The sequence below is a fragment of the Emydura macquarii genome, unplaced genomic scaffold (assembly GCF_026122565.2).
Source record: "Emydura macquarii macquarii isolate MOO-44397 ecotype Brisbane River unplaced genomic scaffold, CSIRO-AGI_Emac_v2 contig_1483, whole genome shotgun sequence".
Classification (NCBI taxonomy): domain Eukaryota; kingdom Metazoa; phylum Chordata; order Testudines; family Chelidae; genus Emydura; species Emydura macquarii.
The window spans coordinates 7,249,316-7,267,863 of NW_027131620.1; the positions used below are offsets into that span (position 1 = coordinate 7,249,316).

The 18,548-nt window shown below is 40.2% G+C and overlaps 1 protein-coding gene across 1 annotated transcript in view; it reads left to right on the forward strand.

Annotated features, from left to right (window-relative positions):
- Positions 1-16,542, forward strand: part of TAF4 (TATA-box binding protein associated factor 4) — a 58,018-nt gene extending 41,476 nt beyond the window's left edge. Inside the window, exons 13-16 of the mRNA XM_067554132.1 lie at positions 70-195; positions 1,200-1,256; positions 1,355-1,474; positions 15,012-16,542. Coding sequence (XP_067410233.1) covers positions 70-195; positions 1,200-1,256; positions 1,355-1,474; positions 15,012-15,179 — 471 coding nt within the window. The 3' untranslated portion in view covers positions 15,180-16,542. The remainder of the gene's footprint in view (positions 1-69; positions 196-1,199; positions 1,257-1,354; positions 1,475-15,011) is intronic.
- Positions 16,543-18,548: the final 2,006 nt, after the last annotated feature.

Genomic DNA, 18,548 nt, shown 5'->3' on the forward strand with positions numbered 1-18,548 from the left:
CTATACAGTACAAGCTACCAACTTTGTTTTTAAGATTTGTAATGAAAATAATTTTTACCACATTTTCAGGATGATGAAAGATATGAGCAAGCAAGTGATGTTCGGGCACAGCTCAAGTTCTTTGAACAACTTGATCAAATAGAAAAACAGAGAAAAGATGAACAAGAAAGGGAAATTTTAATGCGTGCAGCAAAGGCAAGTGCTTGGATTTCACTTAGATTTGCAAAGTGTCACTTCTGACGTAAAAAGAATAGTGTGCCTCTTATTCTGTAACACATGCAGTGAAAGAAAGGACTCTGTTTCTTGTCTCAAATTTATGAGCTTGGTGAGACATACTTTAGTTAGAGCTCTGCTATGCTTTCCACTGTAAATCATGTAATGTAGCCTCCTACCTGCCCCATTTCATTCCCACAAACAAACTAGATTTTAAATCTAATTTTTTTTTCACCCCTCTGAGCAAAAGAGATGGACTTCTACAATGTTTTATAGCTCGTTGGTCCTCCATTGTGTACTAATCTCCTTGCCTGCTGTGCGGAAAGCAGAAACTAAGAGAATAAATCTGCATATGAAGCAATTTTTGAACTGGAAAATGAATATTGTATTTAGTGGATAGAAGAAGGGGTTTGCTGACTCTCAGAACCTGATTTTTCTGTTTCTTTAAGTCAGGGGTGGGGAACCTTTTTTCTGGCAAGGGCCTGATGGTGGCCCTGGCGGCGAGGGGGAATTTGGCGGGAATTCGGCGTGGTAATTTTTTTATTACTGAATGCTGACTCTGAATAAAGAAATGAAATAAGTGATTTTTCAGGTAACTCAGTGAAATACCGAAACAGTGAATTTAGCAATGATTTTTGGGTTACTAAGTGAAATACTGAATGAATTTATAGCATAGCTTCAGTAACTGTACTGCAGCGATGGGTGCCTTAGAAATCCATAGAACTGGGAGCCATATGTGTAATAGAGAGACTTGCATTAAGGGAACAAATTCCAAATTTGGGCACGCTAAGTTAGGCACGTAAAGTTATTTTTAGATATCTACAAAGTGGCTTGATTTTTTTTAGAAGTTCTGAGCGCCCTCTATTCCCTTCGAAGCTGATGAAACAATACATGCCAAGAAACTACATATAGATTAGTGTTTACTTTTTTGCAATTTCAGTAATTTATGTACTTTTTTTCCCCCTACATCCTTTACCAATATACAGTCTCGGTCTAGACAAGAAGACCCAGAACAGCTTAGGTTGAAGCAGAAGGCCAAGGAGGTATGTGTTCAGATGAGCATGTCGTTTAACAATCTAAATAGTCTCAGAAAATCAGAAGGGGAAAAAAATGAATTGTGCCTCTGTTCTGAAAACCACAGATGCAGCAACAAGAACTAGCCCAGATGAGACAGAGGGATGCCAACTTAACTGCATTAGCTGCAATTGGTCCTAGAAAGAAGAGAAAAGTGGATTCTCCAGGGTCTGGATCAGGGACAGAGGTAAAGTATAATTGTATCTCTTGCATGCAGATATGCTATGGTTTTTGTTACCCTGTACTCTGCAGCAAAGTCTTTCCCTTTCACTATTCTCTTCCCTTGTCACTGAAAGTTTTCGGAGCAGCAGAAATTATTTTAAAGTGCAGTGAGAAACAGGAGGTTCTTCGCGATGTGCAGTCCCTATCTGTATTGCACTTCCTGCTGTCTTTCCCTTCTGCTTCAAATCTTCTCTGATTCATGGTAGAGAAGGAACTGAGAGGTTGTTGGTCTGTCACACCCTCTTATCTCCTCGGTTGGAGGCATAAGGTGAGCCAGAGTGCACATGCAGACCAACAGACACTATTTTCAAAATTCTCCAGCTCCATGTGCATGGGGTGAATGCGTACCCACAGGGGCATGTAGATAGTGGACCACTTGTCTCGAAGAACCTCCAATTACTGGTAGGTAAATAACTTCCTCTTTGAGAAATTAATGCCATTGGGGCCACGGCCCTGCTAAAATGACTAAGCAAGGTAGTTTGAAATCATCACTGAATTAGATAGCAGGAACATCCTATAAAATTTGCATGGTTTCTAAATATTTATTTGCCAGTATTTTTTTTCTCTAGTTTTTGATGACATTAAGGACAATCAATTCAACCATTTTTTTCTTTTTTAGTTAGTTTTAACAGTTTAATTTCTGCCAGGCATAGTTACACTAGGTTGGGGGGGAGAGAAGTGGAGTTGCTGGGGAGATTTAATGTTTGGCTTTAAGACATCAGTATACTCTATTTTTGGTAACTTTAATCTGTATGCTTTATGCTCTGGTGCATTTACAGACTTACTAACAAACAGGAAATAGAGTCAGTGTTTCCTGTGCGCAAGACCTGTTGAAAGTACAATTTCTGTAATGCTTAAAAGAACTACAACTTCTTGGAGTTGGCACAGTTCTAAGGCTTTGCTCTGTAATTTCTGACTTTGTGGTTGGCAAAGAGGTTGCTCTCCAACTGATAGCTCATGCAAAACTGATAGCAGCGTATAAAAACAGTTCTGCCTATAGGTCATTTTCTGTATTAAGCATCCCATATTCTTTATTGGTAGGATAATTTGCATGAAAACAAGACATTTATTTCAGAATAGTTCATCATCTTGTGCTGCTTAGTCAGCTCTTAAAGTAATAATTCTATGATATCATGTGATACCACATTATAACATGGAATTGATTATTCAACAAACGGTAGTAGTAAATGATATTTTGACAGATACAAACATACAAATTAAAGTTGCCTATTTATCATGCTAATAAAACCTTTTAACATAAGTATATGAGTGTTCAGGGTTATTAAAATACATAGATTAGGGAGAAAATAATTCTATATATAATCTGAGCCAATAAAAATATATGGGTCAATTATAACAGTATAAACACAACAGCAAAATTGCAAGATGCTACACACTTATTTAAGACTATAAAAAAAATGGATGTGCTCTAAGAAATATGTCGTAATGAAAACTTATGATTGTCATGATTTGCGGGAATAGCGTCAGTGGCCCATGCAGTTACAATGTTGGCACGGCCTACTTCTACATGCTTAAATGTGCAACCTTATTCTCTTAGTACCATCTCGGTTATGGAATATATTTTGCATTCACTAGGAACACTTGATGTATTCTGACTAATTTAGTTATCTCAGATTAATCAATTACTGGTTAACCAATTAGCAACAGGTTCTCTTAGAAATCTAATCTTTTGTCTGATTAATTAGGAACCAGCTGCTTTTGATCTGATAGATTCACAGCTGTGCCTTAGCTGCATTTCAGTTGACATTTTTAAATTGAGCTCCGTGTGTCACCATTTATATACAGTTTGTAGTTAGGGCTTATTACAAGAAGTGTGGAAAATAAGGTTTGTCAGTACTTAGACACAGATTTGTAAATGTTAGCCTTTGATGTCAAAAGAATGCTGAATCTTAATTACATGTAAAAGTCACCTCTGCATAGTAATTGAGCTGTTTCAGAAGTCAGTAAAACAGTTTGTAATCTGTTTAGGTATTTCATACCTGACTAGTTGATTTAATTAAAGAGTTAGCAAAAAAAAAATCCTCTTAACACCTTGTATGCCACAACTCAAACATTTGTGGTCATACCTTTTACATTAAAAACTCCTTTAGGTCCTTATATTGTACACAATAGCTACTTGAGCATTTCAGATAAAACATTTAATATACACACACACACACACACACACACACACACACACACACACACACACACACACACACACACACACACACACACACACACACACACACACACACACACACACACACACACACACAGACACACACACACACACACACACATATATATACACACACACACACACACAGGTTCTTTAAGATTCACAAGTGTCTGATGTTACTGAGGAATATAGCAACAATATTTCTATATGTGACAGTGGGTGTCTGAAACTCGCCAACACTGATGTTTACATGTTTTGTCAAATCTTACACTAACATACAATCTGGGCATGATTTTTTTGGTTCCCAGGCTGTTTTCAATTTGGGGTTTGCATGATTCTGAAAGAACAACCTAAATATTCGTACATTAACATACATCCCTTAAGCCTTGGAGCTGCCCTGAGTTCTATGAAGGAGTCCACTCACACAGAACTCAGTGCAGAATTGGGGAGCTAGTGAGTTTTTCAGAATTAAAAAAAACAAAACAAAACAAAAAAAAAAACTTACTTTGATATTTCCCCATACTAGCACAACACTCCCCCCTTCCTCCCAGTCTCCTGCTCCCAATCTCCATCACACATATACAATCTTTCCAACGGATCTGAAATTCAACTAGTTTTTGGACTATACCAAAATCCCTATTTAAGTTTATCAAAAAGTTCATTGAACCTTTAGGAAGTACTTGGTTTAGATTGTGGTTTTGGGTTCAGTTCAGAAATTTTCACAAGCTCTAAGGATGGTAAGCTCTCTATATTATGTAATATCGGTGTCACTTTCCTAAAATGCCCTATATTTTTGTTCTGAAATACCTAGGACCAGATTTTGAAAGGTATAAAGATGCAGATAGGCACCTAGTGCAGGTTAGACACTTCTGAAGTTCCTAGTAGGTGCCTATCTGCATTTTAAAGATCCTAAACACCTCTGAAAATCTGGCCCTTTGGTCCTGTAATTAGGATAATTTTTTATCTGGTGAGTCAATGAACATTATTAACCTGCTTGAAAAGTACCAGTCTGATGTCATGATTAGAATTTTATGGACCTGGGAATAGCTGCACTGAACAGTATAAACTACCTGCTAGGGAGACACTAATCTCAAATACATTAGTTTCTTAATCAATAATGTAGACTGAGCATGAATATATTCCTTGGCGATCTAGAGGCTTGTATTACAGTCCATTTTTTTAGTATCTCATTTACATTGGTTTAAACTACTGTAGTTTTTCTTGAATCTTTATTGTACTATTTCTGCAGAACATCCCTTTTTTAAAATAAATGAAACTACAGGGTATACCTTCTGAGTTCTGGGCCCACTAGTGGAACATACTTGAGACCTTCCTGATGTATCATCTGGTACTAAAGAGATCTAGGAGAATATGACTAATTACCTATTATCATGTTATAACCAGAATACTATTCCAATAAAATGTTGCTGCCTTTCAAATAAAGTAAAGTGAAGTGGTGGTAAAACATATAAAATTAACTGAACTCTGCTTTTCTTTAAATAAACCTTATCAACAGACTTCTAATATTGTAGTGCATTTCCATCCCACCTGGGAGCTTTTCCTTTTTGTATTTTAAAATCGTTTATTATAAAGCAGCAGTAGCAGTCATGTAGACAATAAAGCCTTTTTAAAATTAAGGCACAAGCAGACATGTTAGCCTGTGTATGCCATCTGCTGGTCATAGCACTTCTCCACATATATCTGAATATTTTAATCAGCAACAAGGAAACATCTATGACACCTATGTGCACCACCAGCCTGTTTTTCCAATCCAGTTATTCAAACAAGCTCTAGTATTTTATTTACATAAAACTGGTAATAGTAAATTAATTTGACAGATTTCTTTATATTAAGGCATCTTATGGAAAATTGTGTTTTTGCTTTTTCTGTCCGTATTTATGCTGTCAGCATAATGAAAATCGGTCAACTTTAAAATGATATATTTAATTGCATTGTACTGTGGCTTGCTGTAACATTTTAAAAACGTGACTATTTTGGTTTCAGTATTATATTGTATTATAGCATAACTTTTCCCCCTAATTTCTTCTCTACTGTTACATTTAATATAATTTTGACTTTAAGGCCCCTTTACATCGCAGTGTGGGCACTTTCTCTGTCATTCCCCACGCTTTCTCCAATTGGGTCCTTCATTTTTACCTGGCTTTTTCACTTACTCTTTTTTCCTATTTTTATTAATATGCACATATCTTACTGTTGGTTTAGGTCTAAGAGGCATGTTCTTCCCACGATAGCCAAACCTATGTTTAATTGCACAGAAATTCTCTACGGCAGTGATTCAGGGCAACGGCCTTTCCTCTGTGTAAAATAAACTGTCCTTTGAATGTGTGTCAGCCTGGATCCCAGTGTAGGTGCGCATGTGCCTCATGCATGTGAGATTGGATTTTTTTGAATAGCAGTGTGAGTTGGAGCATCACTGGCATCCAACGCAGCCTCATATTTCCATTCAAGGGCTTCAGGGGCAGAACAGCCACAACCCTCCTTCATTTCCCTCTTACCACTTGTGGCAGTGCTGGAATCTGGTGAGTGTCCAGCCTGTTACCTTTCTCCTAGCTTCAAACTGAACCTAGAAGATGAGGTTGAAGAAATACTACTTCACCCTCTTTCTCTTTGATTTATTCACTAATTTGGATGTTTGCCAAAAAAGGCATGCTCTGTGATTAACTCCCTGGACAATGGGGTAAGGCATCTCGTGCCAACAGCCTTGGCAGTCTCTAAACCATCAGGATTTAAGCCCGCCTGACATATGGTGGACTTATTCCCCTCATTAAAGGGTGTAGGCATTGCCTTTCCTGTCTGGGAGAGAGCCACATCCTTCAGAAGTATTTGGTGTGTAAATCCTTCTCAACGAGAACTCGCAAGTCGAGGGACACATGGTGCGTGTCACCTTAGACCCAGCTCCAAGGAACCCAAAGGATTATCCTCAGTGAGTGCGCCTCCAAGCAGACACACCACTGCATGCTCTAGCAGTGAAAGGAAGGTAGGCAAGAAAATTCTGGCAAAATTGACACCAGCTACATCCAGTGACAATCACACTGGCACCAGGGCTGTCAGCATAAGGCACTGCTGTCTCAGTACCGAAGCAGGCTATCACTTCTGTGCCAGGACCGACAGACTTGGCTCTGGCCCCTCTGGGATGGATGACATCGGAACTGACACTGGTGCTCAGCATAAGGGTGAGGCTGAAAGGAAGGGCTGAGTTGAGGCTACACACTGCATCAAGCATTGAGGAGAGATGGGTCTTTTCCTCTCTCAGGATAGGGCGCCTAAGTACTCTGCTAAGAGAGTGGTACCAAGTAAGCTGGCGTTGCAGGCATCAGCATCGATGAAGGCACTAGCAGCAGCAGAGATTATGGGACTGAGGTACATCTTTATGGAACCATCAAGATCCTCCCCAGGCCCACAACAGCTGGACATCACCCCTCAGCACAGCCATTTGAGGAATACTATTCCTTATCAGATTGCACCTTCTTCCCAGCATTGAGCAGGGATGTCTCCTCATTATAGTCTAAGAGCAACCCTAGACCAGTTACCAGAGATCCTTTCCTAGCACAGCTACAAAGGAGATGAGTGACATTGGGCTGACCAGTTGCAATTAAGCCAGTGGACAATGTAGAGGTACTCAAAGCTATCCGACTGACCTGTGTGGGACATTCCTGCCAGCCTTCTGAAATTTGATAGTGCAGATCTTCAGACAACACAATAACTATGCACTACATAAGCAAACAAGGGGACACCTGCCCTTTCTGTTTGGAGGCTATCAGGTTCTGGGCTTGGTGTCACCAGAGTGGATTGACCCCAAAGGTCTTTCGTATCCCTGGAGTCAGCAGCAATATGGCAGACTTCCTGAGCAGACCGTCTTTGACCAATCACGAATGGTCCCTGCACAGATCCGTCATGGGACCAGTATTCCATTTTTGGGGATTTCTCCTTATAGGTTAGTTTGCCACCAAGGGCCATGTAAAGTGTCAGAACTTTTGCTCCAGAGACAGACTGAATCCAGCATAGCTACCAGATGTTTTCCTCCTATAGTGGAACAGGCCTACTCTACTCTGGGAGTCAGGGAATTGGTGGAAAAAATAATCTGCAAGATCAGGAAAGACAAAGCCATAGCCATTCTTATTGCCCCTGATTGGCAGAGGCAGTTTTGGCTGACAGATCGCTTATATCTGCCCTTTGTGTCTGGAGGCTCAGGTTCTGGACTTGGTGTCATCAAAGCGAGTTAGCATCCAATCCAGCTTCTGTACTGCTTGGATCTGATCTCTCAGCACCACAGCCAGATACCCCATCCAGACCTGGAGGTGCTGCACCTGGCAGCATGGCTGTTGGTTGATTAAGTACCATGGATAGAGACTGCTCCCTACAGGACCAGGAAATTCTGGTTCAGTGTGGGAAGATACCTACCAGACTGATGTACCCATTGAAATAGAAGAGTTCTTTATATAGGCAACCTGGTAAGGTGTGCACCTGGCCAAGGACTTGCTACCAAAAGTCCTCTGCTTACTGTTAGTGCTCTCTTTCTCAACCCATAATATCTAAGTTTCTGAAGGGATTCTTACACACTTGCTTACTGGTTAGAGAACCTGTTCCAGAGGCAGACTGAACCAAATTTGGTGGTCCTCCATTCAAGCTTCTCAAAATGTTTCCTTATATCACCTCACTCTGAAAGTGGTGAAAGTGATCAAGATTCTATGGAAAGGAAGGAGTGAAAGCAGTGAATAAAGAAATGGACTTAAAAATAATGGACCTTAACAAAGTCAGAGAGCTGGTGGGTAAGGTCCCACGGGAAAAAAATCTAAGGGATAAAAGGTGTTCAGGAGAGCTGGCAGTTTCTCAAGAAGACAGAAGTAGAGGCACAACACTGTAAACTATTCCATGTGAAGGAAATATAGAAAGAATAGTAAGAAGCCAATATGGCTCCACCAGGAGCCCTTTAATGACTTGAAAATTGAAAAAGAATCCTACAAAAAGTGGAAACATGGACGAATTGCTAAGGAGAAGTACAAAGAATAGCACAAGCATGTAGTGACAAAATCAGAAAGGCAAAGGCACAAAATGAGTTATATCTAGCAAGGAACATAAAAGGCAACAAGAAGTTCTACAAGTACATTAGGAGAAAGATAAAGATGATGGAAAATGTAGGTCCTCAGTGGAGTAGGAAATCTAATACCTGATTACATCAAGAAGGCTGAAGTGTTTAATGCCTATTTTGCTTCAGTCTTCACTAAGGACATGTACACACTACCATTTATGTTGGTATAATTTATGTTGCTCAGGGTTGTGTGAATAAGTCATGTTGGCATAGAGGGTCTTCACCAGATGTGTACAGCTTCTACTACTACTATTTCTAGTGTAGACTCGCTCTTAAAAGGTTAATAGTGACCACATACTCGGCACAATTAGCATTAACAAGAGGGAAGCCTAAATAGGAAAGAAAAGGTTAAAGAATATTTAGATAAGGTTAAATGTATTCAAGTCATCAGGTCTTGATGACATTCATCCTCAGATATTTAGGGAGCTAGCTGAAGCAGTCTTAGAACTGTTAGCAAATATCTTTGAGAAATCATGGAGGATGGGTGAGATCCCATAGGACTGGAGAAGGGCAAATGTAGTAACTGTCTTTAAAAAGGGGAATAAAGAGAATTCAGGGAGTTATAGAGCAGTCAGCCTAACTTCGATACTTGGAAAGATACTGAAATAAATAAATAACCAATTTGTAAGCACCTAGAGGATCATAGGATTATAAGGAATAGCCAGCCTGGATTTATCAAGAACAAATCATTCCAAACCAATTTAACTTCCTTCTTCGACAGGGTTACTGACCTAGTGCATAAGGGGGAAGCAGTAGGGTTGATATATATATATATATATATTTTTTACAATAAGGCTTTTGACACCATCCCACATGATATTCTCTAAAGAAGACTAGGAAATGTGGTCTAGATTAAATTAATAAATAGGCTTGGCAGAATTTGATTTTTATTTTTTATAATTTTCCAGTTTGCACAATATTCCAGTTGCACAAAATCATGTGTTTGAAGTATTTATTTTTTATTTGTAACTATTTAAACTTTCACAATTGTGGGAAATTATGCGTCTGTGACAGAGTGCTATTAGCATCTACAAATAGAGCCCTTTGGAAACGAGCACCCAGGTCACTTAACTCACCAAGGGCTAGAGTAGGAGGGAGTGAAGTAGCTTGAGCAGGTTTGGGAGAACAGAAGAGATTACTTGCATCTATACAGAACCTGATGAGTTTGTGAGGTAATTAGCTCACTAGCTGGGAGAAGAAGGTAAGCAGTATAAAAGGCTGAGCCAGGGAGTAGGAAAGGGGCCTCTATCCCCTTGCTACCATATTGTATTGTACCTGGAGCTGAAGGAAGAAACAATAATAAGCACACTTGGTGAAGATACCTCAGTAGACTATGTATGCCATAATTTACCAGGAGGATTTATCAGCCAGGGTTTCCAGGCCTAGAGGAGAACCCCATTCACAGAGGGTCACACAGTATTTAATGACAGTAGATGTTGAAATAAAAAAGTTTTAAGCTTTATAACTGTTAAAACACAAACTGTCGATATCCTATGTCAGAATTTTTAGCCTTAAATCAAACTTGAAAGTTCTCAGGCAGCATTTTTCTTAACTTTGACAATCCAGTAAATTTTCAATTATTATTGATGGAAATATTTTATCAGTTTGTGTATGTATGATGAAATTGACGTTCATCGACATTTACCTATTAAAAATCGAATCCTTCTAAGCCTAAGTATAAGGTGGTGCACAACTGTTTGAAAAGCCTGTACTCAAAGAGAAGTTATCAATTGTTCAGTGTCAATCTGGGAGGGTCCGGCTACTGGGGTTCTCCTGGGTCCAATACTAGTCAATATTTTCATTAATGGCTTGGATAATGGAGTGGAGAGTGTATTGATAAAATTTGTGGCTGAAAACAAGTTGGGAGGAGTTAGAGCACTTTGTAGTACAGGATTAGAATTCAGAACGACCTTGACAAATTGGAGAATTGGGCTAAAATAAACCAGATGAAATTCAGTAGACACAAGTGCAAGGTTCTGCACTTAGAAAGGAAAAATCAAATGCCCAGCTACAAAATTAGGAATAACTAGCTAGGTGATGGTACTGTTGAATAGGATCTGAGAGTTATAGTAGATCACACTGAATGAGACAGCAATGTGAAACAGGCTAATATCATTTTGGGGTGTATTAATAGGAGTGTGGTATGTGAGACATAGGAGGCAATTGTGCTGCTCTACACAGCACTAGTGAGGCCTCAGCTGGAATACTATGTGCAGTTCTTGGTGCCACACTTTAAGAAAGATGTGGAGAAATTGGACAGAGTCCAGAGGACAGCAACAAAAATGCTAAAAGATTCAGAACATCTGACCTCCAAGGCATGGTAAAAAGAACTGGGCATACTTAGTCTTGAGAAAAGAAGACTCGGGTGACCTGATAAGTAATCTTCAAATATGTTTGGGGCTGTTGTAAAGAGGATGGTGAACAGTTATTGAACATGTTGTATGCAGTGGTGGTGTACCCCTGTGAGTCCCAGGACAAGGTGGATGAGGTAATATCTTTTTTCGGACTAACTTCTGTTGGTGAGAGAGACAAGCTTTTGAACTCCACGGAGCTCTTCCTCAGGTCTGGGAAAGGTACTTAGGCTATGTCTACACTACACACCTTACGGTGGCACAGCTATACCACTTCAGCTGCACTGCTATAAGGTCTCCCATATAACTGCTCTACGCCGAAGGGAGAGCTCTCCCATCAGCATAATTAAACCACCCCCAACGAGCGGCGGTAGCTATGTTGGTGGGAGAGCGTCTTTTGTCAATGAAACTTATATCATTCACGGTTGTGTTTTTTCATGCCACTGACCATCAAAAGTGCTAGTGTAGATATAGCCTTAGAGTGTCACAGCTAAATACAAGGTTGAACAGATAGATAGTTTAGCATAAATAGTTAGCACACATTCTAAGGGATCCTTCAAGGTGAAGTGGCCCATTAATATCCCTGTAGTGTCCTGGATATATGGCTTATTACAACAATCTGAAACCTACTAACCTACTTTTTTGTCCTATGACTACAGAGGTGTTAACGAGCCACTTCACCTTGAATGGTGTCTCGTTTTCCCTTGGGGAAAAATATGGTCACCCTACTTTAAACTATTGTTTATTTTTGTTTTTATTTTGCAGTTTACTTTGGGGCAGTTACAGATTGCAAAATGCCAGTGAACTACATCAAGTTTAAAGTTGAACAAGTCTAGAACTTGGGTTCCTGGAGAGGTATAGCTTATGGGGACTGTGATAGGAAGCAGCTCATCAAGGCCCCATGGCCCCTTTGTGTATGTGGTGACTATTTAGGCTAAACTATCTGTTCGACCTCTATTTAGCTGTGAACTGGGTACTTTTGGGCTGGTCTGCACTAGAGTTTTGTTGATGTAAGTCAGCTTTTGTCGACAAAACAGTGGAGGTGCACACACTGAAATATTCCTTTCACCCATATAACTTCCCTGCTATGTTGACATCATAAAATCACCTCAACGAGAAGTGTAGGGTTTATGTTGGTGTAATTAGGGAGATGCAGAGTCAGTGTAGACACCGTGTTCCTTACATCGGCTGTTGGCTGTCATTCCTGTCAATTTGAAATTGACAAGAAAGCTAGGCAGCTAGAACCCAGCTGCTCCCCGCTCTCCTGGAGAACTGAGCAGCTGGACCCCACTCCTGGCGGGGAACAGGGAGGTAAGAAGCCCCGGGTGGCTTCCCTCGGCTTCCAGCTGGGAGGCGAGAAGCCCCAGGCGGCTTCGTCTGGCTCCCAGTGGGGAGCCGTGGGGGGGCAGGGGACAGCCCGCCAGGAACCTGTGGGGCAGCCAGGCTCCTGGCAGGGAGCTGCCAGCGAAGCTGAGGGACCAGGCTTTCTGCTCCCTACACTGCCCCTCTTAAGTTGGTGGAAGTGCCCCTGGTGAGGACACACTCCACTGACCCAAGGAAGGTCAGTGGTAATTAATGTGGTGGCTGTAAGTTGACCTAAGATAGGTCTATTTATTTTTGTAGCATAGACAAGTCATTTCACAGACCTGAGGAAGGGCTCTATGTAGCTCAAAAGCTTGTCTCTCTCACCGACAGAAATTGGTCCAATAAAAGATATTATCTCCTTCACCTTGTCTCTCTAATTGTTCTCTGTCCACTGAAAGTAGGGCAAGATGTGATGGGTTTGATCTGCAGCAAGGAAGATTTAGGTTAGATACTAGGAAAAACTTTCTAAATTATAAGGGTAGTTAAGTTCTGAAATAGACTTCCAAGGGAGGATGTGGAATCCCCATCATCAGAGGATTTTAAGAACAGGTTGGACAAATACCTGGCAGGGGTGGTCTAGGTTTACTTGGTCCTGTCTCAGTGCAGGGCGCTGGACTTAATGACCTTTCAAAATCACTTCCAGCCACACATGTCTATGATTCCTGCTGGATATTGTTTGAGCCAGGAGAGTGAGTGACCTTCAGGCACTTACTTATGGCTGAACCTCACCACCACCAAATGACGTCCCATAGAGATAAAGAAGTGCTGAGACCTTATTCAAAGTTCATTTGGAAGGTAGTCTTGGAACATGATCTGAGCCCGTCATGTAAGTTTATTGCCTTCTTCCTGAAACCACACTTGGCACCAGGAGGGAAAACTGTGTGCACTTGATGTTTCCAGGATTTCACTTTATTATATTGACATATAGACTGTTGGCAATAAACTACCAGGATGTAGCCAGACATTCTAAAGGTCAAGCCATATCTTCACAGAGGATATCAAAATGGCTAACACAGGTGTATCTCACGGTTACCAGCTGGCTGGTGTACCTCCCCTACTAAACATCAAGACCACTCCACCAGAGCACAAGCAATTTTGTCTGCCTGCTTCTGGAAGGTGCCAGTATTGGAGATCTGTAAGGCAGCAACATGGAGTAACCCACTGGCCTTTTGTCAAATACTGTGCCTTGGACTTAGCTAGTAAGTCAGACGCCAAGCTTAGGAGAGCAGTACTACAGTCCTTGTTCAACTGATGCAGCTGGAGCTCCTCAGTTCCATCATCCTGCAGGCATAGTGGCATCCACACTGATACATACTTGAACTGTTACTTTCCCTACAGTAACTCTGGTTCTTTGAGATGTTGTTGTAGTTCGGTGTGCGTTCCACAACCTGCCCTCCTTCTCCCTCAACAAACGGGCTTCCAACTGCAAGAGAACTGGGGGGAGGGGCCTGGTCACTTTGCCCTTTATGCCCTCACATGGAGCATGGCATGGCATAGGATGCATGTGTGACCCTGCTAGATAGTGTTTACAAAAATAAAAAAATCCAACCTCTCACACAGGAGACCAGCAAGTTGTGATGTTTGGTGGGAAGAGTAGAAGCTGCCTGATGCTTCACTTTCAAGAAAAAGATGATCTAAAAACCAAAAGCATCTGGGTGATTCAGGATCTTAAATCCCATTGAAAGTCAATAGGAATTAATCTCCTACAGTGAGATTCTGTGCTGTATTTCGGGGGTGGCAGTGGGCTAAGGTAGTTTTAAACCACCTTTGTGCCCTTCCTGATCATGGGCTGCTGCTCTGGTGCCCCTGGTATAATGTTCACAGCCCTGGGGGTCTTTCTAAGTCATGGCAGCCTGTCCCCAACTGACCTGTGGGTTGGGGCCTGCCCCTGACACACCCTGTCTTCAGCACACCCCATACACCAAAGCTTGTGAGGGGGGGTCCTCAGAAGGCAGTTTTTATGGCAGACTTCCACGGTGCCTGCATTGGGGGAATTCTCCCCCAGCTGGATGCAAGTCTTTATGGAGCATTTACAACAAAGGTCCTTTTACCCTGTGTAAAGGGGTTGGAGTGGGAATGTGGATCTCGCCCTAAGTCACTTTTTAAAATGGGACTGAGGATCCTAAATCACTCAGGCACTTCTGAAAACTTTATTTTATGGCTACATCTGTGCAGTACTAGTATCTACTAAACGTTGTTTAAGGACATGAATTGGATAGTGTTTTCCAATACATGATGTGGATAATAAGAGGACTCGTTTTTTGCAGGTTGTATATTAGAACACTGGGAGCTTCAGTCAGCTCAGAACTATGCTGCTGTTAGAAAGCAAAGTATCTCCCCAGTCTAATAGCATACAGTATTAGATATCATTCTGTCAGCAGCCCTCACTTTATATCACGTTTTGTTGTTTGTAGAACTGTCACAAATTCTTGCCACTAAGCATTCTCTGTGGATGTTTAAACATTCTGACTGTAGCTTTTCTTTTCACCTCCAGGGATCCAGTACAAGTACACCAGTCCCAGGCAGCTCTGGAGTTGGAACAACCAGACAGTTTACGCGACAAAGGATAACGCGGGTGAACCTCAGGGACCTCATATTTTGTTTAGAAAATGAGCGAGAGACAAGCCATTCACTATTGCTATACAAAGCATTCCTTAAGTAAAATGGAAAAGATCAAGGTATTTTTGACGGAGAGATGCCTGAGGACATTTTTTATATATTTGCAGATTACGCCTTTTTGTAACAAGCAAATGGGATCTTGTTTAAAAAACAACCACCTCTTTACATGGAACAGTTTTATATTCCTGTTTATAAATAAACTCTTCAGTACAAGAGAAATACATTTCTGTAACAGTGAGGATACTTACAAGGCCTGTGGATACTATAAATGGACAATTAAATTTTAACTCATCTCTTGATTGAGTGGCCTTCTTGCCAAACAAGCCATATATAAAGACTGATGGAATCTTTTAGCAAATAACTAGCTACCCTTTGTCATACCTGTAGCAGTTTCAACATTAATTGTGCATTTTAGTTCAGTTTTACTTAACTAAATTTATTATGTAGGTGTGTCTACAGCAGATGACCTCATTTCATTTAGCTTTTTTTTAAACAGTCAGTTAGCAAAGCAAACTGATTTTTAAGAATATTTATCTTTCCCCAAAATGTTCAAATTCTAGAGGGATATACAATTAATTGAAACATAACCTCAATTTTTAATCACATTATTGCTTATTAGAGGCCCTGAAATCCCATAAAGGAGGGTTACTTCTGAATGTTTTATCAGCATCTGTAAAAATGCATTTTATTTACTATAGTTTGTAAAGCTGTAAAGTTTGAAAAAAGAAAAAAGAAAAAAAAAGAAAAAAGAAAAACCTTTTCAGCATAAATATATTTTACTTGCACTGTGTTTTTTAGCAAAAGTGAAAGCTTAGATTAAATAAAATCAAAGTTGAGAGGAATCATCAAAAAGACTGTTTCTCAGTGTGAATCAAGTGTTGAAAAATGGTTGGTGTATTTTGTCAGTAATTGTACATAATTTTTGGCACATAACATAAAAAATGGCTATGTAAACTATAATTATTTTGCTAAAAGACTGTATGCAAGCTGTGGGCCTACTTTAAAGATGTCCAGAGCAAAGTCCCTTCTTTGTACCTATTTTTTTATTACAAATATACTAATTGGTTCTTTATATTTTCAGAGGTTATTGTATTAAATTGTCTATTGATAGTACTTTTATGACTGTAAATACTTTGGCTTTCTTCGTGTGAACTCTCATGTTAGAATTTAACTCTCTTGCGTGTAAACTGAATGCTGATCAGTATTTTTATCAACACCTGACAACTGTTACACCTTTTATTTTGTCTTTTAGGAAATCCTGTCTTTCCATTTTTTTCATGTAAATTTTGCACAGTTACTTGTTCATATGTAAATATTTTACTTTCAAAATGAAGTTTTTAATTGCTATTGTTTTATATAGGATTGAAAGAAAATTAACTCCTTTATTAAAAACAAATTTATCTGTATTTGCTAATGCATTTTCACTCTACATCTTTCTTCCTCCTGGTTTTATTTTTCTTTACACAGTAATAAGATCCATCTATGTGAGGGGATGCTATCTTCCAGTGATGCACTTTATTTCTTTTAAGCTTGCTTGCTTTAACCAATATTTTGAAGGCATATAACTACCCTAGCTATGAATCCAGAAATTTCATTGTCAACTTAAGGTATTGTGTGCAACGAGGAAGGGTAGAGCATCTGTAGCAAGGAAGTCTTGTATAGAGACTGTGACGTTTTATTTTGACTTAATAAAGTGCTTCATAAAATATTACGTTCACAGCCTCTGCCCTCAGATGCACATGTGCTACTTTCATTGACCACAATGAGAGGCATGTGTGTATCTCAAAGGAGAATGTGGTGCTAAATTTTAAAGGGACAGTGTCAGGGAATCTTTTTTTTTCTTTTTTTTTCTTTTTTTTTTTTTTTGGAATAGCTCAGTTTCTTTAAGTGTTTTTTCTATGCCGTAGTTCATTAAAAATCAATTGTGTTTTTCACTATTAATGCTGTGCATTCACTTTTTGGATTTCACTCAGTTTGGACAACGCAAAAAGATTGCTCACACAGTCCCTTTTTGTTTCCACTTGTGAGGCCCCAATTCTGCCATCACACCCAGGCAGAGTCATGCTCATTTCAGCAGGTATCCTTGCAGGTGAATGGAACTGCTTGTGCAGATATGATTGCAGACTACTGTCCCAAACTCACTATTGGCTAATATCAAATTAGGACACAACCCTGCAGAGACGTATGCATGTGAGAAACTATGCACGAGTAGTGCCATTGAACTCGATGGGATGACTCTCAGGAGTAAACTCAGCTGAGCAAGTGTCTGTCAGATTGGGGATCAAGTTGGTTCCACTTGGTTCCCATGCTCTATTGCAATGCTGAATTTACAAACTCGTGTGGGAAATCAAACACATTCAGACATCTCTGCTTCCATTGCAATTTAAAAAAAATTAGTTTTGAAAAAACTTGGAAACTTTGATTTAGAGCTAAAGCGTCATGGTAACGTTCCTTTAAATAGAAAAACACCTATTCTAAGGCTGTCTCTACACTAGCACTTTTGTCGGTAAAACTTCTGTTGATCAGGGGTGTGAAAAAAAACAGCCCCCTGATGGCCATAAGTTTCACTGACAGAAGCACCTGTGTGCTGTGTCAGCAGGAGGCGGTCTCCCATCGGCATAACACGGCTACACAAGTGCTGCTGTAAGCTTGTATGTTGTAGACATGGCCTTAGCTGTTGCTTCACTTATCTGCCAAGACCCAAGTTCCAGCTTCTGTGTTTTTCCTTGCAACTCTAAATGGTATCTAGCATTTAGGCTGTCTACACTAGAGCCCTTCCAGTCGTACTGCGCCGCTGTAAGGTCTCGTGTAGCCGCTCTATGCTGACGGGAGAGAGCTCTCCTGCCGACCTAGTGCTGCCACACTGGCGCTTCTGTTGGCAAAACATACGTCAGTCAGAGGTGTGTGTTCTCTTTCCACACCCCTGGCTGACAAAACCTTTGCTGACATAGGCCACATCTACATTAGCCCCTAACTTTTAAATATCATCCCAGTCAGTCTTCATGTTTAATTCTTAAAGCACGATATGGCATGGTGAGGCTTGGCCCAGAGGTTTCGCTGGCAGGGGTTTGAGATGACCACCTTACTTACAAATGGCAGACCACATTTGAGTAATGAAAGTCATCACAAATGTCCTTGTACCGAGGCTGCAGCATGTTTGTATATGCCCCATTCACCGGGGAAGTGTTTTAGAAATGTTCTGGAGAAACTTAAGTTGTATTGAGGAGAGAAAAGAAGTTCCTTCTTTTATATTTCTCCACCTATTGATCTTTCTTAGTAGCATAAGTCCATTTATACAGACTTCTGAAAAGAAATTATTCTTAAAGCCCTCTTTTGAAATGATCAAAAATCATTTTTCTATACATACAAAGTAAACATTTTAGTCTGGTCTCTCAGGATTTTCCAGGACTAG